This window comes from Platalea leucorodia (genome assembly GCF_965183815.1).
Source record: "Platalea leucorodia genome assembly, chromosome: 1".
NCBI classification, from domain to species: domain Eukaryota; kingdom Metazoa; phylum Chordata; class Aves; order Pelecaniformes; family Threskiornithidae; genus Platalea; species Platalea leucorodia.
Genome location: NC_138823.1, coordinates 156,643,778 through 156,670,448, shown reverse-complemented (window position 1 = coordinate 156,670,448; position 26,671 = coordinate 156,643,778). Strand labels below are relative to the sequence as shown.

Here is a 26,671-nt window from a genome sequence, read left to right as displayed (position 1 = left end):
GCAGCAGTAATCTCTACATTTGTTCCAGGAAAACTTCAGAGCTTTCACTATCCCTTGTGATGTTGGAGACATATTTGAAAACAAAAAAAACAACCCCAAAAGTAAGCCTATAATAAACAAAAATCCTTAACTTTTCTAGTGGCAGAATTGTCTGGAGAGTTTGCTCTGACACAGGCACATTCCTTGTCATTGCTCCCTCCTCTGAATGGCACTGTCCTCATCAAAAATTAACTCTAAAAGGAGCATATGGGGCGTCTCTTTGTTTATGGGCTTCTTTCAGCCAAGAAAGATGCAGTACTGCAGAATGACCTGATTTTTCTGCCTTTGTCAATGTTATCTTTCTAGCAAATTGAAACGTTGGTATTTCCCCCTACATTTTGCCCTCTCATCTATGCCTCCTATGGAAAGGGCTGCAAATTGTACCCAATGATTTCAGGATATGATTTTCAAGCTTTAGCTTGTGGCATCTGGCTCTTTCTATGAAAAAAGAGCTATTTTGTGGCATGGCACTTGCTATAACATCAGAGGAACCATCTAGTAAAACAACAACAGATACAGCAATACCGATCCCATTCATCGAAAGAGTTCCTCCAGCGTGGTGGTGGCTACCCAGGAGCTCTCACCTGTGGCAAGTGGTGACATTTACTCCTGCTGGGAATGTGGCTGGGCAGCCGAATGTTAAAGAGGGCCTGCAGGGCCGCCTGCGCTGCTTGACCCTTGGCCAGCTTCTTGCTACGTCCTGAGCCTTCAAATGTTCTCCCGTCCACTCGCACCGCCATCACAAAACTCTTGATGTGCTGCTTCTCCACTGTCTCTGACAGGCAGACGTACCGCAGGCCTGACCGCAGCTCATTTAGCAGCACCACCGGGTTCTTCTCGCTCTCCGCTTTGGATGCCATCTTGTGCTTGTTTTGCTTACCATGGCCCATTAAGTCCAGTGTATGGCAGAGTAACCGCCCGTGTCGATAAGCAGTGGAAAGCAATTCGTTATTAACAGGGTTATAGACTGAAAAGTCCTCGCTGTGTGTAGATGGTTCGAACTCCTTGAACAGAGTATCTGGAAAGTCTGCCTGATCAGAAGTAAAGTCCGTGGACGGGTTGATGCAGTTTCCCATAGCAAAGTGAGCTTGGCAGGCGTTGGGGAACTGAACGAACGACTTCAGAGCTAGCTCCGCAGCACGCATTTTGGCTTTCTTTTTTGTGGGTCCTGTGCCTTCAAATGTAAGTCCATTTACTTCCACAGCAACAGCAAAGACTGGAGCATGTACTGGACCTGTCTGGGAAACCATTTTATATTGTAAACCTGGTTTAAGTTCATGTAGCTGAACCAGAGCATTCTTTGGTGTCACTGACCACGAGACTTTCTTCCAGATGAGCTGGAGTTTGCAGAAATGGCCATTATTGCCCTCCTCTAAGGGTCTTTTTCTCTTACTGCTAGGTGTTCCTCCTCTTGCCCTCTCATTAGAGGATATTGGATGATCCTCCAAGTTGCCAATGTTTCGATTTTCCTTTACTTCTGCACTGCTGGTACCTGTCAGTAAAGAAAGAAAAAACCCTCACATTACAGTTGTCATCATAGTAGCTGACATTATGCCTAGGGCTGTCAGAATAGCCAAAAAAGAAAAAAAAGTCAGTGATAGATATCCTTGCTCAGCCCTTTTTGGGCGTTTTCCTCAAATATCTGTAAAATGGTTGGTTTATTATTTATAGCACAGATTTTCTGCATGTCCTGAATGTTTACTTATCCCTAAAGTTCTACTTGTATTAGTCACTAGCCTCCTGTTTTAAAAAAAGATTACATCATTCAAAGATGAAGCATAACTGATGCCATGTGACTTAAATGAACTACTGCATTCACACTGGATAATTACTAGTAAAAAGTGAATAGTTTGCAAAGTTCCCTTAGGCTGAGATTTGTTCTATAATCCATGTGGGTGAATGCTTATGAACACATTATTAGAAATCAGAAATGATTCACAAATGATTCACAAACAGAAAAATGGGCAAATGCATTGAATAATCTATTTGCCATGAATACATTGACCGGCTATACTCACACCATAGGCTCTTATGTTGCTAACATCATGAATCCACCCTAAGAAATGATTGGACAGACCTTCCCAGCTTTCGAAACAATAATTTTCTCTGGACTCAGATTCCAGTTTAATAAGTGAGCGTATTTCTGTCAAATTCTGTTATAGATACTGTTAGCTCCTGCATCAGCAACAACTAACATTGCAAAATTTCTGGATAAACCTAAATGAGACTAAGAAAAGCCGGAGCATCATGACGGGAGTAATTACTGATGTAAAGAATAATCTATGTCAAAGAAAAGCAATGGGAGAGAATGACTGCCAGGAGCACCAGGAAGGGAATGAAATGACAGTGGGGAGCTATGGAGGGAGCACTTCGTTGTTGTTGAGCCAATGAATCACACGTTGCTCTGAACTATGCTTGTGCAATGCCCATGCTGCGAGGCAGTGCTCTTTGCTACAGCAGATGCATGACTGAGAATGAAGATTCATCTCACTGATGTCCTGAATGAGATAGAAAATGTGCTGTTGTCTAAATAAGCATCCTATAACATTTCTGTCATTTCTGATGCGTTTGTTTAAATGTATTGCATCTCTGATACATCCTCCAGTCCTCCTGTGCGTTCCTTGGGGCAGAGACAAGTTGAGGAAGTAAACATGAATGTAACCAACCCGTGAAGCAATCTGCCCCTGGAGCGATGCACCTGATCCCTGTCTGAGCAGAGCGCTGCCCGGCTGCCTGCTATATTCCAGCCAGCACTGAGCATGGAGCCTTTCCCATGGTTTGTTATTGTCAGACACGAGCATGCCACCTGTGCAGGCTGCGCGACTCCCAAGCACAGAGAAGGTCCCTGTGGTCCTTAGAGGACAAAGGATGGTCCTGCCACTTTCTGCGCGGCCATGGCCATATTTGGTTTCCTCTCTACCCTGATATACAAGCTGGCTGCAAGGATGTAAGGGGTGAGCTGCTGGCTACGCCTCAAGGAGCTTCTGCTGGAGCGGTGTGTCTTTGCTGCAGCCCAGTATTAGGCTGGGCTGACAGATGCACAGCAGCCTGCAGAGAATTATGTGGAACTAACCATCATGATTAAAAACTTCCTTTATATCCTGACGAGTTGCACTTGTATTAAATATCAAAAGACTTTTTCCCATCAGAGCAATAAGTCTGCACTGATGCAAGTTGTTCCACAGAAAGCAGCTCACTGCTTAGACATGAATAAAAATCATGGCTCAGTTGCATGTGTGGGGGCCCATTTGCAGGACTGAATCTTTCAGCTCCCTTTCCTGAAAACCCTTCAGCACACACTGAGCTTCCAGCCTGTGTCTATGTCTCACCAAAGTTACTTGCAGAGCTATGTGCTGCAGTGCTTTGCTGAGGCACAACGTGAGCTGACAAATTAAGGTCTTAGTGACCAGTTAATTTTTCCTTTCTGGAGCTAAGGGGAGAGAATGAAGACAGGCGAGGAAGGAAAGAAAAAGAAATACATAATAGAAAAAGAAAAGTTTCATCATATGGCATTCAGCTGTATAAAATATGACATCTTTAAACCAGCCTCTCTGGAAATAAGACATTTAAAAGGTCAGGTTAACTAAGACACAAGGATAATGTGGTCTTTTCTCATTGAGTTCACGACTCTATTTATGGAAACTCTAATCTGAGGGGGAAGGAGATACCAACTTTAACTTTCCACTATTTAGCCTGGCAGTGGCTCTGGCCAGCCAATTTCCACTGTGACCCTTTCTTATGTTTCCATCCCACTGAGAATATGCCTCTTTGGTTGCGTGCATTTTTTTAAATAAAGGTGAAATATTTTGACTTAGACATACTTTTTAGCAGGAAGCAGGTTTGGTTCTGTATTTCACACCTCTTCTCTCATCTTACCTAATAGGTTTTTACAGAGCCAATTATGGTACATAATGATAGTCAGGAAGCATGAAAAGAAAGATAGCTCTTGCTTCACACAATATTCAGATTTGAAAAGAATTTGTATTGATTATGCACCACTGAATAGGAAAACTCAAGGGGTTATTTGTATTTATAGTTCACATTGTCTTATTCCAGCTGTTTTTTCTTTCATAGTCAGAGAAACATGGATCTGTGAACATGAATGTGTGACCTTAACATCTTACCTTAATCACCCTCACTAAAACAGTGGTTAACTAAAAACATGGCAACATAAAATAAACATTACTTGTTTGTCTTAAATTCTGTCTATGAAATTGTCTAGTCCAGGTTTTGGCCAACAGGGAGCTTGCATTGATGTAGTGAAAAAAATACAGAGATGTAAGTGTAAAACTTCCAGAGATCAGACACAAAGGATATGGGGACAATGTCGGGTGTGCATGATGGCGATGTGCCTCTATTTATGGCATGTTTTGGCCTAGTCACAGTGAAGGAAATCCATGCAAGTATCCTTGCAGTCAACCAGATTTCTAGAGGACCTAATCCTGAAACACCAGGAAATAGCTCAGTTCTTCACAGACCTCAGTGAGAGCTGCAGAAGGCCAAAAGTCATCATGGCATGTAAATCAGAGGCAGCCTAAATTCAGTGAGTGCCTCAGAAAGTCTGTGAGCCTGATGGACTTGTGTGATACCTGGCAGACGCTGGGCAATGTGAAATTACTTTATACTTTCAAGTATCTTTGAAATAAGAGGTCTTTGAAATGTGTCTTTTATGAGACCTCTGTGTAGCAGACATAAGATTACATCTCTAATGGTGGCACATGTACTTCTATTGTGAAAATCAGACAAAGCAGGCAAATGACACAAAACTACGTAAGATAAATACTGTAAGCAGCTGTAATAGAACAATCACAAGCAATTTTAGAAATGAAGAGAACTAAAAGGAAAGGGGTAAGTCGGAGGATGCACACAGGGAAAATGCAAAACTGCGGATCATTTTCAGTCCTGTTATCTCTCATGGTGTCTTTGCTCTTGAGTTCCCAAAACACATTCTCTACATTTGAAAAAAAAAAAAAAAGCTAATAAAATATGGTTCTCCTATTGAGAAGGAGAAAGGTTGAAGAATAACAAAATTGTAAGGGGAGGGAGTTAAAAAAAAGGAGAAAGAAAAACATTATAATTTTTTGGCAATAGTTTCTAATTTATTGTGTAAGATTTCTAAAAAAGCCCCACGCCTCTGCACTGTAATATCTCCTCAGGTAACTTTATTCATTGATTTTTGCAGTTTCACAAGCAAGAGGAGACATTGCAATCTTGTATTTGCTTCAGTAATTGAATCGGAGAGAGGAAAACAGTTAGTGAAATATATTTATGTATGCACTGTTCCTCAGTCTTCTGTCTGCTCTTTCATGTTTTTCTCCTTTTGGTCATTATGCGCAGTAGAGTTAACCTAGAGAGTCTGCATCATCAAGAGCTTTTCAGTACTATAACGCATCACTAATAATGACACTGCCTATGTCTCTGGGTCATAAGGGCCCTGCAGAACTAGCCATCTGATACTGCACGCTACATTTGAAGAGATAATATTGTTCCTATTGAGGGTTATTCTGCTGCCAAGCCAACTTCCAGGGAGGATGGGAAAGGAGAGGTGGTAGGTGGCATCTTCATTTTGTCTGGCATCTTCGCTATTGAATTACAAGGGGCAGGACATTATTGAAAAGCTATGATATCGAAAGAAAGAATTTGCAGTCTCTGTAGTATAGCAAACTTCTGATTCAACTGATAGCTCTGACACAGCAAGTTACTGTCTTTAGCAATGTTTAGTAAACACCAGATTGCTACCAAGTAATTTTCAACAATACAGGTAGGACTTAATTTTTATTTTCTGTGTTTTAATATCTAACCCCTGTTTGACCTGCTTATGTAGAGTACATTTTTGCCGTCCATCTACAGCACATTGACTGCAGAGGTTAGAAGGATTGACCTCCATAACTCCTGGCATACTTGAAAGTGAAAAATTTTAAATCAGAAGCAATAGATATGAACCCAGGAGCCAGAGCCATGGTACCTTTGTCCAAGGTCAGTTACTTCATCAAATGCAATGTAGGGCAGTCTCCTCTTGCAAGCAAGATGGCGTTTTCATACACTTACTGAATCCACAATGGAGGATTGGGAACTCTTCTGCTGGGATTTTTAGATTTGTATTCTTGACTTTAGAATAATAAACCTGTAGCTAACAACAGAAATCACTCCTTCCTCTCTTACATGAAAACACACAGATATGTATTTTTAAATCTTCATGAAAGAAGTCTCTCTGTTGCTGCTGAACTCCCCTTGACAACTCACAGGGTTCAGGCTGTTTAAAACAATATTGTTAGACTTTACTGGTGTGTAACACACACTGTGAAGGGAAGCATTACCAGTGCAAAAAAGTACAAGACTTGCTTAAAGTGAAGATGGAAAATTTGTGAAAGGTGATTACCATTGCCTTTAGCTGTTCCAGAATGAAGCTACTCAACTTTGCCCACCTTATTATCTGAAATAACTGTGAAATCCATGCACAATCCAAGCTAGTACAGCTCTTACCAATTAGGGAAATTATTCAAATGACCTAATGACCTGACTTAGATGATACTCAGACTCCAATGGTCTCTGTCCAAGCTAGCAAATAAGTGCATGCAGCAAAAAATGTGGGCAGCCCACAGCACAAATGGATGTAAGTACATGCCTTCCTGAATCAGGACCAGACTATAGCTTAGCTTTAGGTATGGGAGAAATCCAGATGATGGCAATAGACACAGTTTTCAAAACAAAAACAGGGGTTTTGATTCTGTGGGGTATTGCCTGGGGCTCTGACTGCTGGAAGGGGGTATTCACTGTCCTCTTAGAGGCAGAGTCCCTGCTGTATCTCACACCGTGGAATTGAAAGCTCTGGTACCTCATGTTGCCTGAGGGAGACTTTGACAAACATGCTCATAACTGAACATGCCTCAGTACACTGAATCTGGGGTTGGGATTCATCCTAGAAGACTGTTGCAGTGGCTGAAATCCGTATGTTGGGGACCATCACGATCAGCTCCCTCTGCAGGCACTGGGGAGAGGTATACACCTCCAGAAGGGCACTGCACCGACTCGGCGCATAGGGCAGTATTGCACAGTGAGATCGCTAGGAATCATAGGCTCCTGCTAGAGGTACACACTAGATTTGCAAGTACTTGTGTCTGGTGATAGTCTGGCCAAGTCTGCCTTGATGCCATGGCATAGTGTAGATGGAACAATTAAAGATCAGGGACAGGCAGAGGTCTGTAACATCATGAAAGGCAGGCAGGCAGGGAGCGAACAGGGAATGATTATTCATTGTTTCATGCGATCCAAGCACTAGAGACAGCAGGCTTGAAGCAATAAAAGGGTGCACTTTTTGACAACACACTAAATCACTGGGGTCCCTGTTCCTGGCTGCTGTTGAGATCAGAAGTATCAGTGGGCTCTGGAGAGGACTAGACAGGCCTGGTAATGTCTAAGAAACATGACGATTCAGGCGCAAAATCTAGCTGCGTAAATCTCTTGCTGGATGCTAGAAAGATATAACAAGGGGAAGATCACCATTTAAATGTTTGTTTTCACAATGTATTGCTAACAGCAAACGTTGAAGAGAGTGTACGGAGCTAAACTTCCTATTTCTAATTCTGTGTGACATTTCTTACATTCTTAGCTAACTTTGACTTCTGGGAATGAATGGCGTGGTCCTTTTCTCACATGTTCAAGATAAAGTCTTCATCACAGACTGATGATTAGTTTACCCAAAATGCCATTCCAAAGGTGCCTAGTGCCTTCGATACATTTTTCTAGTATTAGTTCATGGATCATAAACCACAATAACAGTGTCTATATGCTAAGAATCTCCGGCTGAAAATGTATGTGTAGTTAACCTGGCATGGATCCCTTTGTAAAGAAGGCCTAAAGGAATTTGAAACAGGATTTGAATGCTTTTCAGCCAGTGGGACTCCGCCTACCGATATAGCACAGTCCGGGAAGGGGCACTCTCACAGGCTGCTCAGGGAGCAGAAAACTACAGGGATAAGCAAACCACTTCTCTACCTTGCCAGCATTCTCCTAGGCTGCTCTTAAATTGTTAGCACAGAAGAAGGTTTTGCTTATTCAGAGCAAATTGCTGAAGCTCTTTAAAATGCTGAATTACTACACAGGTACATGTGTGTGATAGAAATTAGTGGGATTTATACCACTATACTAGAAGTGAACACTGAAATATGGCTGATTTTAAATTAATTCTTTTTTTTTTTTCTTAAAGATTCTAATAGTAACACCTAGAAATGTGTTGTATGTGCCAAGAAACAAATCACCGCCTTATCACTGGAGTGTATGTTTGACCCAAGAGAGGACTAGGCAGGATGTCCCTGAAAACAGTGAAATTTGCTATTTCTTTTTTCAGAAAACACAGCTTACCCTGTCCATGTGAGCTATTTTAAAGCCAGTGCCGGCACGAAGCAGTCTTAGCATTACGGCAGCAATAAGAAAATGGTGTTACAGTGTTTGGCTTGTACAAACTTCCTACATTACCTAAAAATAACTAAGCAGCACATTTGGGAAACATTACGCAGGAGGTGCCTGCACAAGCTCATCATGTGCATAATATGTTTCCTGTGTGTACTTCTCATCTCTCTTCCTGAAAATGTAGCCTCCCTGAGACCAATTTTGAACGATTTTCGGGATTTTTTTTTGCCTTTGCTAAGATATGTAAAAACCTACCAGTCCCTGTGCAGCAGAATGGCGTGATGTCCATGTGACACTCAGCAGCAGAAAACAGAGGGCTGTGCTCCTCCGCTCCTTCAATAGCTATTCCCCTTGGTGCCACACCATGATGAAACCAAGGCAGATTAGCAGCAACGGGGGAAAAAAGCCCATTCCTCCCACCCACTGGCTCTAATAGGGCAACATGTCAGTGTGTGTCTGGCTGGAAAAGAAACCCATCTGGTACGTGATACTAAAACTCAGAGAGTTGCTCATTTGGTTCAGAAAGCTTCCCTCCCTTTTTATAATGATTCAAGATGCGTTACAATAAGCGGGCTGGATAACACACAATAATTGCTTCTAGGCGATAAATGGGAGGGCTTACTGAGGGTTATTCAGTCCTAACTGCACACTCCCAGACTTCTTGGTGTTTTGAAGACTTCACAACTCCGTCAAACCCAGCAGCACTTTCCTCAGGTCTGCAGTCACAAGTTCAGGGAGTGTCAATGACTTTGTTCAGGTGTAAGGGCCCAGGAGAATCCGGTGGCTAATTTTTGGGTTACACCTAGTTTATTTAAGCCTGGTTAATAGTTTCTTCTCTAGTGGATTTAGTTTCTTTCTTTTTTCTTCTTTTATTTTTGTTCTCTAGTTCACATCACAGATGTAAAAGAGAAAACAGTTTTTCAAGTAGAGGGCTTGTTCCTGCAGTCTTTACTTTTGCAGAAGTCCTTTTGTAATCAAGGAAATATAAATGGGGGGAAGACACAGGACCAAAATGTGCTGTCTTTTTAGGGACTGTGAGAAAAGCAAATGAGCAAAATAAGGTAACATAAACAGGAAAGCAAAAGGAGCTCCACAGTCCTGTAAATCTGAGTGTAAACATCTTTTCTGTAAGAAGTTTTCCCTTTGTATTTGTGACACACCGCTTACAGCTCCACCATGGCAGGGCCTGCACAGGGAAAAGTGGGAAGGTGAGCTGAGATTAACCCTTCCTTCGCTGGAGATTGGGGAACATGTTTGCACTCAGCATCAGGGAGTTTTACATTTTACATGACGACTGGGCTCATGGCCTGCCAATATTTGCAAATCCACCTCCTTTCCACAATTGCCCCTACACCTTAGAGCTTTTATCTTTAAACTTTGTTATTCATCTGTCTATAAAGAAAAGCGACTGCTTACTTAAATTGTCTTCATCCTCCATGGTGGTTGCGCCAGGACTCAGATACTTGAAGGGCGCTATGAAGGTTGACAGTATGCTTACTTTTTCTAGAATAAAACAGAAGAAAAGAGACATATAAAATCAGTATTTTGTCAGTGCATTCTGACCTAGTCCACACTTTTTCTCAGATGAAAACACCTCAAGTCTGTTTCTTTTTTGCTTTTCCTGACTCTACAGCCCCACCAAAATTCACAGAACTGCAATACATTTATTAGAGCTGGCACATGCAAATACCAAACGTATGTCCCTCCTGGATTCTGCTCCGGTGTAGTGCTCCTTCACCATGCTTCCCAGCAACGGTGCCCAAGCACTGCAGAGCTGGGAATGTGGGAGGCTTGAGCTGGTCCAGCTGGGAATGGGGGAGGAGGGTGAGAGCTGGAGGTGGTGAGCCCTGGGAGGAGGGACGTGAGAACTGCTCTGATGGATGAGACCATCAGCTCACCTCCTCTTGTCTCCTCTCCCTGACAGAGGCTGAATCAGAAGTCTCAGAGAAAGCTCAAGCATTGACGGCACAAGAGACTACGACTGCTTCTAATTGTTCTAGAAATCATTGATTTGATTTTTGGAAAACCTTTATGGTGTGCACAGGAAGCTATTATCGAAACAATAAGAATCCTATTTGAAATCCTTCTTATTCACATTTGTATTAAGTGTAGCTCCTTCTACCTGCAGTTTCTGTTTATCCTGCAGATAGTAGATGGCACAGAAATTTACTTCCAGTGCCACAATCAGCCTCTGCATTAGATGCCACAACAGATTCAGCGAAATGAGAACTGCTACTGATTTATACTAGCTCAAAATTTGGCTCAGGAGTTATCTACAGGGAAAAGCTGCTGTTAACACAAACACTAGAAACAGGGATATACTGAAGATATGTGTTTTATTTAGTTTGTTAACTAGTTTATTTAGTTTGTTCTTCAGTTTGTTGAGGCTATATTCCTCCTGACAAACTATGGGTACTTTGCTGAGGACCTACATCAACAAGGTGTCTACCTTTGGTAGCAGAAGAAACAGAAACACACCTTACAAAGGTGATCCATAGCTTTGAAGGACTTCTAGTCGCTTTCCTAAAGTACTTCTCTGCTTAGAAAGCCTCAGTTAGGTGGAAATGCTCTGAATCCTGCACATTGTGAACAATGCTGGGTTTTCATCTTGTGGCAGAAGCATCAAAAACCAAACCAAGAATGTCTCTCTTCAAGTGACAGGAAAAATGATTTCCATGGGGACTTTCTTTACTGGTGAGAAAGTATTTCTCTGAATTTCCTTAAACTACCTGGCTGCTAACCTACCACTGGTCTGGAAGGCATTCCAGCTGAAGAGATCTTGAACTTTTTCAGCAGCACATCTCTTAGCTTTTTGGCCTGGTTCTTGCTACCTTTGCAAATAATCCTTGCTCTTGTTAAAGACTGTTATCAGAATCCATCAAAAATGACTGCAGATGTTTGCCCTTAGCTAAGTATCACTACAGCTCAGCTCTGTTATGAAAAAGCACAGTAAAAGCTGACTGATTTTTGTTAAGTAAATGCAATAAGCAGAATAAAAGATTGCCTGAAGAAAACCTTCTTCCATCCAGAAACCTTTCAGCCCAGACTACTATATAATTAGAGCACAAATTAGCCTCCTTGAATTGCAATTTCATTAAGGGATTGTAGTGATGTCATGAACCAAAAGAATGAAGCTATTTATGAATGTTTTAGCCAAAAGATTTTCCTCAGTGAATACTTTGACACTTTTTGCTAAGGCGTTGCTTGCTGAGAAATGTGGTATCTCTGTACGACACTATCTCAGTGCATGTGAGACTGTTGGGTTGTGATCAGGATAAAGGCTGTTATTCACTCCCGACTTTCTCAAACGGTTTCTTTGATTAAAGTGAAAAGAGCGTAGGCTTTTGGGACCTAATCCAAAGGCTACATTTGGTAAGGGGAATGCTTCAGATGATAGACATGGGATCAGGGCAGTCCTTGGCTTCAGCACCAGCAACGACTGTTGTGTCTGAATACTGAGATGCAGTGAGCTGAAGTGAACTCTGCCTGTGCCTGACTGCTGATGGCTGTCAGATCTTCAGAACTAACCCCCAAGATACTGGACGTCATACACAAACGTAAAGCTTCTCTGCTGAGAAAATATTCTCACTGCTCATAGAGAGTTAATCCATTAACCAAGCAATGAGGACATGTGCTTTCTTGCTGAGAATGCTAGTGCCTACTCCTGCCACCAATCAAAAAGCAAAACCATGTAGTTTTATACTATATTATTATTAGGTAGAGGGATATTCTATGATTTATCTTTCACCTCAACCAATTTTGTGTAATCGATAGGCGAGATTTACAATGTAGATTTAAAATTTATCAAATTATTTTCCCTTTTGCCTTAAGAGACCCTTTAACCATCTTAAGCTTTTGTTGTTACTGTTTCGCACCTGTCCCCAAAGACCTTGCTGGTGCTTTTGCTTTGTGTGGCTGAGAAACGGGATGGCCTGTAAGATTTACTGCACTCTTTCTTTGAGAAGCAATGGACGGGTTCATGTCAACTGAAATCAGGCAGGCTGTAATAACAGGATATCCTTCAATCAATACAGATGATAAAGATTATAATTTAATATTTCAATCCATTGGTTGAGCAATGGAAGATTTTTTGTGTGTCGGGAAGGAGGAGGGCAGGGTTTTTGAGTGAGTGATGTAGAAAGAGAAGAGCCATAGTATGCACATAGCACAGATGAATTAATGAGCCTATGGAGAAGGGGAAGATAGAGGACAGGATAATTAAGTTTAGGTGTTTACAGGGAAATAATCTGGCTAGGTATAAAACTATTGGTATGATGGTGCACTTCCATCTTTTGCATGTTATTGTGTATTACCATATATATACCATAGAACACTACTTCAGCTTTATTGTCAATGGAGAAATTCAGTGTTATTTTTGTTTATCATTTCAGAACAAGATTAGGAGAGTTGTGTATTCACACTTTACGGTCTCCATGTATTTTAACGTCCATCACAATTAGTCCTATTTCCAGCAGTTTGATGAAATCTTATGAATAAGAATAAAGGACATGGTTGGATAGGAAAAAGCCATATAGAGAAATACCTTCAAAGGCTCTTCTTTTCTCTCACTCTCTTCTCCTTCTATGATTTTTTTTTTTCCCCAAAAGAGGCAATGACAGGTAGCCCAAAATTAGAGTGGCTATTTTTACTTTATAATTGTAAATGTTCTCTCTATTTGTCTGAGGAAATTACTTTTCAAGGCTAGGGGAGAGGGTCTAAGAGAAGAAAACAAGACATTTCAAAAACTCTTTTCTCCAGAAAAGCAGGATACATAACCCTACATTTATGAGAACCAGTACAAGGAGCTATTATTACTTGCATTGGAATTGTACCAAAAGCCTCCGATGACGTGAAGGAGCTATTTCATGAGGGCCTACATGGACACAAAGGAAGCTGTATTTACAATGGAAATTGAGAGACAAAGAGCAGGTATAGTGGGATGTATTTCTAGCCATCCTGGAACACTAATGCAAGATGATAGCATCGTATTTTGTAGTGTATTCACTATAAAAACATCCTTCCAAGTGGTGCCAAGTGGAACTCTGCTCCAGTACCCTAAGCACAAAAATCACCATTTCTCCTGATGAGATGCCCATTATAGGAAGAAACCTCACTCTCCTCTGTCATGGGATAGAAAAGGATTGCTGTTCACAGTTCTTAAGTATATATTTTCTAACAACAGTAAATAGTTAAAAAATAATCATGAACACTGTTTTGACAGTAGCCATATAAATCATTTAAACAAATCAAAAAACCATTGGCCAAGATGTTTTGCATGAAAAGCAGAAAATTATTTAGTCCAAATGATTCAGCAAAGCCTGGCATATAAGGCAGCCAAGTTTCCACTAAAATCTGCTCTTTTTGTGAAGTTGCTCGTCCTGTGGATGCAGTCAGAAGACTGGTCACACGTCTCATAAATACAGTTTTATTGTGAAGACAAGAATACACATATACAGCTATAAACAGCATTTGTGCCCTTCATACCTATCAGTATTTAAAGGGCACCAGACAATATGGCTTGATCATCAGACGTACCGAAGTTCTTTCACTCTCAATCACCTGAATAAAAGCAATGGGAATGGCAGGATCTCAACACTTTTAAAAATCAGGACTTATACATGTTGGACAAATTGTTTAGCTTTACGAAGAGCAGACTGAGTGGGGTCATAACAACAGTCTTCAAATACATAGAAAGCTGCTGCATAGAAGAAAGGAGCAAACTGTATTACATGTGCATTAACACAACTAGTAGTAATGGACCTAAATTGCACCAAGGAAAATTCACTTTAAACATTAAAAAACCTTCCTAACAGTAAGGATAGTGCAGCACTGGAACAGATTGTCTAGTGAGGAGGTTGAGGAGCTGTTGGTGCTGAAGGGCTGTAGGAAGACAGTTGGGATTGGCGGGGTGTTGCACCTGTCCTTGGGTCCATCCCTTATAGTCTCTCTCTTATCCCTATGGAGCCCAGTAGAAAAACTCATCCTGGCTTTGAGATCATGCAGCAGGTTCTAGCTCAAACTTGGAAAAGTGAGTAGTATTTGCTAATATTAGGTAATCTCTGAGCAGAAGCTTGTGGCATGGTCTTTTGCTTGGCAGCTATTAATAATTGTTTTTTAAAATGCAACTTCTGAACACAAGAAGGATTAGACAGATGGCTACCAGTGGTTTGCCAGATCAGCGTTAGCAATGTTTTACTGAATTAGTTTCTCATATTCTAATTGATTACTGTAAACTACTTTACTTGTCAGAGGTTTCTTTAATAGTACTCTTTTAAAAACACAGTGTGGACATTATAAACCAGTCCTAAATAATTCATTTGGTTTGCATGGAGTATGAAATTACTCAGGAAGGGTCAATTCTGATGCAATAAAGTAAACTCAGATGCAAAACCTCTTGAAAGAAACCTTAGTTTTATTTCTCTAAAGGAGTATTTGCAGCTACTTGAACGGTTACATTTTTACAGTTGCGTTAGCCTTGATTTATATTGAAAGGGGGGGATACAGGGAGGGAAGAGAGCCTGCACATCAGGAGATGATTCTCTATCTTCCTTCTCATATCTTAGTCAGTTCAGGCTTGGGCTGACAGTGATTGGCAGGACGAGGGGATTCTTTACACAAAAGAAAAATATGGCAAATTTGCGGGGAAAATAGCAATGACTTTAAAGCACAGCACTTACTGAGAAGGGCTCACAGCCTTCTAAATTATGGCTTGTACAGCCACTATGCTGCATCATTTTGTTTAAGCAGCCAGTTTCCAGATATTTTCCAGGGATTTACTTGCTTGGTGTCAGAATCAGCCTTTACAGCTGAATTTGAGAATCAGCCATTGAGTCATGAGTTACCGAGTGTGCAGGGCTGCAGCGGCATTGCTCAAGTGCTTTTGCCTTCACAGACACGGGGGAAGGCTCTGCGCGATGCTCTTTTACACCCACTCTGACAAGTTCTGTGCTGGGGTGCCTGCAAATGACCACCACAGTACGAGCAGGGCTGGGAAGACTGTCCATCCCTTCTAGCTGTGGTGTTTTAGTTAGAAGCGTGGCTGCCCTAAACACCTTCAGATGGCTTGTGTTTCTGTATGGACAGAGCAGCAGCTTTGGCATGGCTGTGTACCTGGTGCAGGAGTTCCAGTTTGGTGCCTTGCATTGCACAGGGTAAAGTCAAGCCTGTGTATATTTGCAAGGAGCTATTAACACATGCCCATTCCTCCATGGTTTGCATTTTGGTCTTTCACTCCTACACTGGGAGATCTGAAGGTGAAGCCTTGCTGGCATCAGGACCCCTTGAGAGCCATCGGTCAATGCAATTGGAGCAGAGCATCTAACTGAGCAGCCCAAGGAGGGGAAAAAGCCTGTGTATTGGAGGATATGAAAGGGTTAAAATATATGGGACTGTTTCTGTCTGCAGATATGCTGCTTGGCATCCCTGGGAGTGTGGCCTCTGAGGTGGACAGTTACTGAAGATCTGCTTTTTATAATTGGTTTTCAATCCAAGGCTTTTGCAGTGATATCCCACCCTGGCCCATCTGGAAACAGTAAGGAAAGATTTTCTTGGAGGTAGCAGAGGAATATGTTGAGAGAAAAACCTTCTGGTTGAATAAGATTTTTTGTCTGGAACATTTTTCTTAAAAGCAGGGAGACAAGGGAATATTCAGATTAAATAATTTAGGTTTTTAAAAGAAGAAAAATGTATTCAGCATTACTGGTTTTGTCCCCTGCTTCAGCAGGGACCTGAAATGAAGATGTGGAATATCAGAACATGTTTTTTCTTGTCTGATAACCAAAGGGAAGACAAAATCAGGGATCATTTGGATAGGCAGCATTTCAGGCGAAGGCTTTCAGGTGCATGAGGCAGGTTATGCTTTGAGTTAGAAGTCAGAGGTGAGAACCCAGAGCCATGAAGTCTTCCTCTGAAACAGGGCACTGAGCTGCTCAGTATGATGCAGCACCCACGCACAAAAGCACCTGCCCCTGTGCCTCGCCTGGAAGTCGGTCGTGGCCTGCCAAGTGCAGGGGTCTGCTGTAAATAGATCTACTTGCTGCCTATATCATTTGTTTATCTAGTTCTTGGGGCAGAGAATATCTTTCTGCTTTGTTGTTGCTCAGTGCTTAGCAAAATGAGATCCTTGTCCAAGATGAGAGCTCTGAAATGCCCTTATATTAAATAGCAATAACAGTTTATGGTATTATGATACTGCAGAGAACATTGAATGTGAAACATCAGTTAGCTCAGGGGGCTGGCAGCTGGGCTAATCCTTTTACCTCTGTGCATCCTGTTCTGGCTGTTTACTGACCCAGGACTGCTACCCTTGGAAAGCTTTTGGGAAGCTATGTGAAATGTTTTGCTGGTGATGGTCCAACCCCTAACACGCAGCGGCAGGTTCATGCCCTGTGCTCTGGCTGCTCTGCAGCCCTGCATCCCACCAGGGCCACGCTCATTTACTCTGAGGTCAGAGTAACTTCTAGTTTACCACTTAGGAAGCAGAAAGGGCCAGCAATAAAGCCATGCATGTGATTTGCATGGATCCATCCAATATGAGATACAGGATATATCCTCTGGGATATGTTTAATTGATCACGTCATGGGCCTTAGCCAATTTATGCAGCATCTGCAACATCATTATTTCTTTCCACAGTGGCATGTCCTGCAGCTCTCTTCTCCTCCTTTCCCAGAATGGAGATAGTGGGTTTTAGCTGCAGTTTTCACCGTATGAATGTAAATAGACGTTTGAGTAGTCAAATCTCAGAGGCTGTACTTCAGTGCTCTGTAACAGCCCACTCCAAGCTCCTTCACCATGAAAGACCATTTACAGAATAAAACACCTTGTGTTGTGAAATATTAGTTTCTTATTACTTCTAGTAAAGAGCAAAGTAAGTAAAAACACAAGGTGGTTGATGGATTTTTTTATAACAAAGGCAATGTGTATGATGTGTGTTGTTCTCTATTAGATTCCACAGAAATCAATCTGAAATCTAGTTCAGCCTAGTAAAATTAGATCTAAAACTATTTAATTTTGTTGCAAGAGTGTTTTTCTCTCCTGATGCCTTGCTTGAGGACACACAGAGATAAAAACTCTTGAGTTATTATCAGTTTATGTGCATCTCCGTCTGCCTGTGGAGTGTATTATGTTATGTATTTTCTAAGTGATCTGGCTGTGGCTTGGAGATGGCAGTTTGAAAATCACATCTTCACAAGCTTCTTATGCTATCTGAACATTCATTTTGGAAATATTTTTATTTTGCATTCTATAAACTGTGACAGGTTTTTTTTCCCCTCTTTTTTCCCTCCCTTTTTTGGGATGTCATCACTTTAGAAAACAGGAGAAGCACAAGAGAGAATGATTGTGTAAAAACCATCAGTGCTTAGCTCTGCGTGCTGAAGTCTTGCAATGGAGACCATAAAAATGGGCAGTGGATTTATTAAGCATATAGTAAATCTGCATGATTAACACTATCTATGACTATTTGATTGTATGCCAGCTGCATATCAAACAGTATTATCAAAGAGCATCTGTCTACACGTTTAAGGCAAACTGAAGGGCTTCTTCAGTCACACGGGAAACTCGTTTGGCCAGTATTAAGGTGAACAGGCTAATTTCTCATTAGGCTGTGTCTACATACAGGTCTGCACTACTTAAGGAGACTTAGCTAAACTGGGGCAAAAAACTATATGATAATGCTCAATTTGGCTTAAAAGAGGTTTGCTCATCACTAATTTAAACCTGTTAACTGAATTAGGCCCATGTGAAACTTGAGTGGTCTATGCCAAAGTAAAAGTACCAAAGTTAGCAAAGGTATTTAAAAGGACTTCTGGAAGAAGTGGAGATGAGGTCTGGGGAGGTGAAGCAGCTGCCTATGCAGGCATTACTATAGAATGCGTCTCAGGACCATGCATACAGAAGGACATAGAAGATGCAAAACTCTGTGCTGCACTACCTGATTTTGAAAGGTTTTGCCACCTGAAACCAGCAGTCCACTCAGGTACATAAAGTCTAAGGTGGGGCTGAGCTGTTAAAGCCCAACTTCAGTTCTCCAAATTCAGTCTCCAAGTTTAGCCATTACCTAAGGGGCTTAGAGGGGCTTAACAGCCCAAGGAGGGGCTCGCTTCACCTTCTGAGAGGAGGCATTGACATGGACATGTGCAGATAAATGCCTGCTGAGATAAGTACAATAAATCCCTCTCAGAAGGTGCCTGTTCCTTTTACTGGGGACCTGGACTATTGATTTGGACTAAAAGACTGACTTGTAGATGTCCAAAGTTTGGAGAGATGATTTCTACCCTACCTTGGGCATCTACGTTGCCAGGTCTTGACCTGTGTTCTGATGGGTGTTATCAGTGGCTGGCACTGGATCATATGGTGCCGAAGGAGGTGTCCTGCTTCCCTGAGAAATGCAGCCCCAGCAACAAGGCTCGGCTGCTGACAGGTTTTCTTGATACTGATGCAATTCTTGATCCTCACATAGTTTTGGGTAAGTAACTGGGTTGTGTGTTACTGAAAGAGGGATCAGGACTTCTTTATGCTCACAGAGCTCATGCTGAGGGCACTCAAAGAATTGCAAACATTAGGAGTTATTGTACTTGGAGAAACTGCAAGAAGACGTTTGTGTAGGTGCAGTGTAGATGAACAGCTAAGTATTTCTTTTACACTTTACAAGATGATAGTTTCACTGTATAACGTGTGGATCACTTAACATGGGCACAATGATGTGCTTCATCTCAACACAAACTGCTTGTTTAGTTCTTCTAAGATATCATTCTCCAACCTGCAGTAATGCCTACAAATGCACATGCAGATACAGCTGTTCATCTCTTCTCCATAGCTGATGAAAGGACCAACATGAAACGGCCCCAGCCAGGGCAGTCACAGAGTGAGCCTGTCAGCACTCTCTTTTGAGCCGTAACCCCCTCCTTCCCAAACTGAATACCTACTTAAACATTAGGAAATGAATGGCCTGCATGAGAAAGGTCCAGTCAGCAATTAGTGATGAAAGGCTTTGTTTAATCTGCTCTCTGTTCATCTACTGTAAGCCAGCCAAGTATGACCTCTCTCTCTTGTACTTCCATAATAATGCATATTTAACCTGAATCCTGCCCTGATTTATCCTTTACAACATGAGGCAGTCTTGTGTTAACCAATCTGTCTGTGGGCAGAAAGTTAAAGGCACTACCATCATAATTTAGGAATGCTTTTACTGAGGTACGCGTGCTTACTGAGAGCAAACAATTAACTCCAAGTGATATAAGAGGGCTGAGATTTACAGGGCTTTCTCAGACAAGATGCTACTGACAGAAGTCAGGTCTGCTAATTGAGCCAGTTATTTAAGTATTTAGGCACTTAAATTCCCATTTGACCCTGTGGGAGCTGAGACAGCTAAAAGGAGTTAGGGGCTGCCCTGGGGCTGTCCCAGGTGTTTCTGGTATTACAGTGCCATTTACTACAATGCAGCTACCCCAATTTCACCTGTTAAGTCATGAGCCTTGAATATTTATTAAGCTTTCCATCACAGCTTGCACAGAGTCTGAAAGCTTCAGGTTTATCATTGTTACTTTGTTAGTATTTTCTTTTTACCTTTTCAGTCTTTATTCAATCGCAGCACAAATGGCTTCAAACCTATCCCTCGATTAAGAGTGGTGACAAAGGAAAAGTTGGCTAAAGCTTTACAAAGAAGGCTAAGTTTTCAGGGTGATGCAAAGGAAACTTGACACCTGACTCCCATCAACAATAATAATGGGGGCTATGCATCTAACTCTTTCTGCATTGTGCTGACATTGTACCCTTGAATGTTAGTACAGTCCAATAATTCTCCAAAGATGAGGCAGCTTATTTTCTCTGCCACTGCTGCTTTGCTGGCATTTTTATGGCATTCCCAGAAGTACTACCTGTCAGAGTTAGTACTTCCAAGGATGGCATTGCTTTGGGGTGGTTGAGGATTGATGTAATTAAAGAGAAGGCAGTAGACTGCTTGCCTGTGGGTATTTTATATCAAGCGTTTCACTGCACAGCTACGATTGATGACTTAAATGATGACAAAGTTGGGCTGCTCTGTATGTACAACAGTGATTTGAACCGGGAGTTCAGGGATGTGAGTCCTGTATTTTAGGCTAAGAGAATTCTGAGAATGTTTCAGAAAGGGAGCTTTCTAGGAAAACTGCAACTTCTCATGAGCAATTTAATAACATCACTGCAAACTCCCAGAGACTAGTCACAGAAAGGGACTAGACCCAGTCACAGCTAGGGACAAGAAAGATTATTATTCAGGAATTATTTGGAAAAGAATAGAAAAAAAAGTATATAATGTTACATCATTGAATAAATCCACTGGGTGCTGTTGTTGTCTGAAGTGGGATTATCCGATTAAACCTACACATGCTTTTGTACATATCCACATCACTGTAGCAGTCACTGTAGGCTTTCTTTATGGTCAGTGAGGACTTAGTCAATATAGCCTCTGGCATTAAAGTACATTAATTTCATCCTAAAGTATGTGTTAGTCCTATTCTGTAACTTGAACATGTTAAAAGCCATGTGAAATACCAGGCATATTATTATCTCAGTGTTTACCCTTTAATAAACTGATGAAGTGGTAAAATCTGATAGGAAAGCTGCTCTAACACTGCAGAGAGAGTTTGATAAGGATGGTCTGGGAACATAAAACAGCTCTTTGTGCAGAAAGAAGAGGAATCTTATTCTTCTCTTCCCTACTATAATGTCCATAAACTCCAATTACATTTATAACTTTGCATTAAATTAAATATGTTATTTTACTCAAGCACTTAAAAAGTCTACTAAATATCCAATAACAGTTTTCTTTATTCCCTTGTTAGCAGCTGCCATGGCAGCAGGACTCACACAAGAACGAAAGTGATTTAGTGCATTGATTTGCAGTTGGCACGGCCCTCTGTTCTCAAACAGAACTGATTAGCTTAGCAGGAAAGTGCCATTTACTTTTTATCGCGTTTCTTTTCTGCTCATCTCCCTTTGGTGGCTGCCAAGAGGAACAGCAGAACTGTAACCTCCTGAGCTTACTTTCTTCAGCTCCAGATTCTGCAATTCTGAGGACTAATTTGTCTGGATGGTGCTGCAGCATCAATTCACTTGCCAGGGTTACTGCTTTGGTATGCTGAAAACAGGTCCCAGTGAGCTCTTTCAGGCTACTTCTACACAAAATTAACCCTGGCTATGACAATCCTGTATGTTTCAAAAAGTCCCATCTAAACTAGGATTTTAGGGTTTTTTTTTTCACCATTTACCAGAAAAGCTAATAGGACAGTAAGGCATAATGTCTAGCTGGGAAGATTTCTCCTGAGTATGTCACTTTTGCTTCATAGACTGACCCTAGGGCTTGCCTTCTAATACATAACATTTGGAGGACTGTGTATACACTTCTGCACCTCTGATCTTCTGTGTATTGAAACTGCTGGGGAAACTCTTGATTCACCAGTTAAAAGTAAAGATTTTCTGCAGCATAGAATTACTAGCAGCTGCAGTAAAAACAGTGGGAGTCATTGAATTAGCAATTATTTTCCCTTGAAGACCAATTCATGACAGAAGTTCAGTTTGCTTTGGATAAGACTCCATAATTTCACGGGTCAGATCCTCAGCTGGAGTGAGTCTCTGTGGCTTTATTGAAGTCCACAAACATACATGGAGTCATGCCAGCTGAGGTCAGTGGAGTAACAGTTTCAAACCAGTTAAGGATCTGATCCCATAAGCTTATCATGACTATTCAGTCTCATTAGTCCTTCACAGTTCTCATGCAAACTGGTCAAAAATTCCACAAAGCCAAAGCTTCTCAGGGGTGTTAGGTATTTCCAAGTCTGTTTTCACTGAGAAATAAGAAGAAAAAAATAGGAATGGGTGGGAGGCTGAAAACCATGGTTCAGAGTTATTTCTGGAAACAAAGATGAAAAGATAAAGAGGGGAGAGAGAATTTCCTTCCTACTTTCTAGCTGAAATTCACTCTGAATAATATTAATCCTTTTGGACTCTTTACAGTTAGCAGAGATGAAGAGGCTAATCTCTGCCTCTTCTACACTGGAGGCTCCATTAGTTCTACAAAATAGCTGGTGCAGCACCAGAGAAAGAAGTACATACGCATTTACCTCCCTTCTCCTTTGATCTCAGCAAGAGATTATAAGACAGCTCCCATGCTCTGTTCTTTCATTTTAAAATGCAAAAGCAGTCTGAAACTTTCTTCCCTCTGGCACAGAAAATCCTGGTGAGGAGAGGGCCCCTTTACTAGAAAATGTATAGATCACACTCTTCAAATGTATCTAACTCCATTAGTCATGTGAATTCAGCACCTTTTATTCCCACTTATGAGCCATCTTCCCTTTTTCCACAACAACAAAGAAAATCCTCTTTTCTGGTAAAGCAGGAGTTATTTGAACTGTACTGACTCAAAAGACCGCAGTATCTGCCATAGCTAATGAGCTCCTAACAAACGAGGGATGCACTGATAGGGCAACATGACCACAGTCCTCTCCTAAACCACAAGAAAATAAAAGCTACCTCTTTACAGGACTTAGACTACTGCAGATGTGGGTATACTCACTGTCAGGAAAACCTTACTCTTTTGGTGCTATATATCATTTGTTATGCCACTGGTGGCAAACTCTAATGACCATGAGTTGAATTTTAGGATAAGATGACTCATGCCTTAAATGCCATTGATTACAAAGGGAAACTTATGTGACTGGCTCAGATATAGAGGTAAACATTTGGTCAGATGAAATCAACGTCATATGTCTGGTCACCAGCAGACCTCTCATACTTGCTTCTATGAAATATCCTCCTTGGCTTGCATCTAGGTTTTCTTCCTGTGGAAACTCAGGCACAAGGTGGCAGAAGAAGGGAAAATAATGGCGCAAGAGTGTAGGCACAACACAGTGTCAGAAGGTGGCTGAGGCTCATACCTGTAGTTGGATGGTATAGAAATACAGACAGAGGCACAAGGTTGTGGCCTCCAAAGTAGAACCTGTAACCCTGCATTAGAGCCTAAGAGAATTACGTTGGAGAGCAAAGAATTTCTTTGGAGAGTTTGGAGGACATCAGATACCTTGAAAAGGGGCACACAGGTGACAGCCTTCTTAGTGAGGTTTTGATCAAAGTAGTCAGTAATAAACACTGAAGATTAGAGTGTATCCTAAATCCCATCCCTTTTCAGGGCTTGGGGAGCTTGCTTAACTGGGAGGGACCCCTCCTGTATGGGACTTCTTCCTGGGGACTGATGTCCAGGCCTTGTCTTTCAAACTGGGAGGAAATGGGAGCAGGGATCATGTCTTCTAAGAGACGAGGTAGCTGGGGGATGACAGTGAAGGGAGACCCTTTTATCCAGTGTGACACAGTTACCGCATTTATTCAGAGCAGGGCTGTGGCAGGGCTGGAGACTGGCACTCCTGGGGCTGAGATTGATGACCCTGGGGCAGGCTGAAACAGGGTCCTGGGCTGTGGGCAGGGTGGGGGGAGCCCCTCAGGGACCTGACAATCAGCAGACTTTTAATACAGTCTGGCTACCTGCACATACAGTTCCACTTCTATGTATATTTTAATGTTCTTCTACATATATTTTAACCTTTAAATTGGACCAGTGAGTTTTCAATGTAGGAAAAATAATAATGAACACTTAACAGTAATCCTGCTCTTCCCCACTGCCAATTATAGTAGGCACTAATCCACCCAAAATACCAGTCCTTGAAGTAATCACACACTTAATGACCGTGCTCGCCGAGGCCTTGCTTGACTTCCAAGCCTATTGATTAAAATATGCTGGGTTCTGATACACAGCAAAGACACTGTGAACTGCCACCGTGTGACTTCTCCTGTGGCCACCTCGCAGCAGACCCTGCAGCACAGGAAAATGCCTAACCCCCACCATCAGTGTGGGGTCACCATCCTGAGGACAGCGCCTTCGGGTTGACAGCAAACGGGCACCGAAGGAGCTGGCATGTGTCTGTGGGCAGCAAGTGCAGGACAGGGAAGAGCTGGCGCTGCCACAGGGCTCATCTGAGCAACCCTCTGATGGAGCCAGCCTGCAGCCCAATGTCCTGCGGGGTGGATGGTTTCTTTCTTACACTACCATACATAAATACTAGGTCAGTATAGCAAAACTATACTTATAACCTCAGTTTCTTCAGTACTAGAAATAGGCTGTGCTCTGATTTGTTCAGTTTTGTAGTATTCTTGTTCAAATTCTGAATCCAGGACAATGCAATGTATTTGGAGTTATGGGGGTCACATCTGTAGTGCCATGGCTAAAGACCTAGACATTGCAAACCTATTTATTAACTTTTCCAAGGCATTTGATTGTCCAGGACCATTCAGAGTGTCCAGGAGCATTCGTGCCAAGAAAATTGAAGTACTTTGGCCTTGACCGAGCTTCAGAGGATGGATTTGCTTCATATTTGTTAACAAAAGAGAGCAAGAGAGAGAAGGAGAAAGAAAAGGTGGCAATTTGTCTCCAGAAGTAGCCACACAGTAAATCTCCAGTGAACAGAGTTTTATGGGAGAAAGTCCATTTCCACTATTCTGCTTCCAGACTTTATAGATGGTTTTCAGGATAAATGCAATTGTCTAATGCTGATGATTTAAATGCAAACAATCCCATCATTCGTTTCCTCGGCCCTGAGTGGCAAAACTTCAGAGTTGCAATGTGACCTCTGTCACTTCCACAAATGACTTACTAGCAAAAAATGAACTTGTTCAATTCAAAAAGAAATGGAGAAAAACAAAGACATACCTTCCCCCCAAAGGAACAAGAAGAACATAAAGTCATGCTCCATATGGCCCTGATACTGTAAGGTGGTTCAGGCTGTAGATTGAGGTCTGTGTCATTGATATGTGTAGAGCTCAGGATCTATCTAGCTCACGTCTACTGCTGAGAGAGTAATTTGTACCTAATTTCCTCAGTGGTTTTAAGCTTTTTCTTCTGTTTGTATCAGACTTTGATTTTTCCAGATATACTTGTCAGTAGAATTTGCTCAAATGCACATTGTAAACACATTTCAGTCTATGCAAACTATTTGTTTTGACTGTTCACTACTCATGCTGTGTAACCAGCCACCTAAGGCAAACTGTTTTCCAGTGCTCTTGCAGATGACTGATCCTTGAAGTCCCCTGAATGGTTTCACAAATCTCTACTGTAGTATGTCTCCAGTCACCCAATAAGGTTACCAAAAGCTATTTCTCAGTCACATAACAAGGGTCACTATCTGTTGACTCTCAACAGATATGCTTAGTATCTGACAGAAACTGAAACAATGATGGAGTGGTTTGCACACACGAAAAATGAGTTGGAAAAGGAACATTTTCATGATTCTTTTTAACCTAAACACATTTAAAACGTAAAACTCGCTTCCAGATCTCTTTATATAACTAATAATAAATACAAATGCTAGCTTGCAGAATTCTTAATAGAAAATAAGCACAATAAAGCTTCTATTCTAATATGGATGCATATTAGATCTTTCCTTGGCATATCTCTAATCAGGCTGCTGATGAAGAGATCTGAAGGTCTGGACTGGAAGACTACATGCCCAGTTTGAATCCATTGAATAAGTTATGGCAATACTCTATGTTTTTTACCATGTAAAAAGAGATGTGATTTCTGCTTCTGATGAATGGCAGTGGACGCCCTTCCTAGTGAATAAAAACAGAGAGCCTCTCAAGACTAAACCATAATAAATCCCTTGACCGCCCCAGAGTGTTTCGCCTGGTCATCTTGATGCTTAGCACAATAATGGTTAGATAAGATGAACTCCACTCTGACTGTCTTGACTTGTAATGACTGCCAGCCCCAGGCTGTTAAAAGAAAACTGTTGGATTAGTGCAGAAGTAACACTGCCTTCATCTGCAGAGCCCGCTATGGAACAAAGATGTTCCGTTTACGGTTAGTTAGCATGGCTTTTAGGAACGAGCTGCAGAAGAAATCTGACTGCTAATGGCACATCTGTGGACAAAGGTGCAACAGCGTTCAGAGTGCAACAGAACAGGGCTCGCAAATTTGCGTCATTTGCCATAGCTCTATCAGTGAAGTCCCGAGCACCTCTTGGGGCCATGTTTATTTCTAACAACCTAGTTAGAAACATAAGTTACAGATCAGAATATTTTGCATTTTTTAATGTCCAGACTGAGGTCACACCCAGAGGCTTCCAGCCTCTCATAAATGACAACCTCTGACTCAGAGTGCACGTAACCCAAAATACCTTGTTATGACTCCTTGTGGTA

At 41.7% G+C, this 26,671-nt stretch overlaps 1 protein-coding gene across 1 annotated transcript in view; it reads right to left on the bottom strand.

The window, feature by feature from the left end:
- ADARB2 (adenosine deaminase RNA specific B2 (inactive)) overlaps positions 1-26,671 on the bottom strand; it is a gene marked incomplete at both ends in the record, with an annotated part of 317,253 nt that overhangs the window by 102,725 nt on the left and 187,857 nt on the right. The window contains 2 exons of the mRNA XM_082329735.1: positions 624-1,531; positions 9,865-9,951. Coding sequence (XP_082185861.1) covers positions 624-1,531; positions 9,865-9,951 — 995 coding nt within the window. The remainder of the gene's footprint in view (positions 1-623; positions 1,532-9,864; positions 9,952-26,671) is intronic.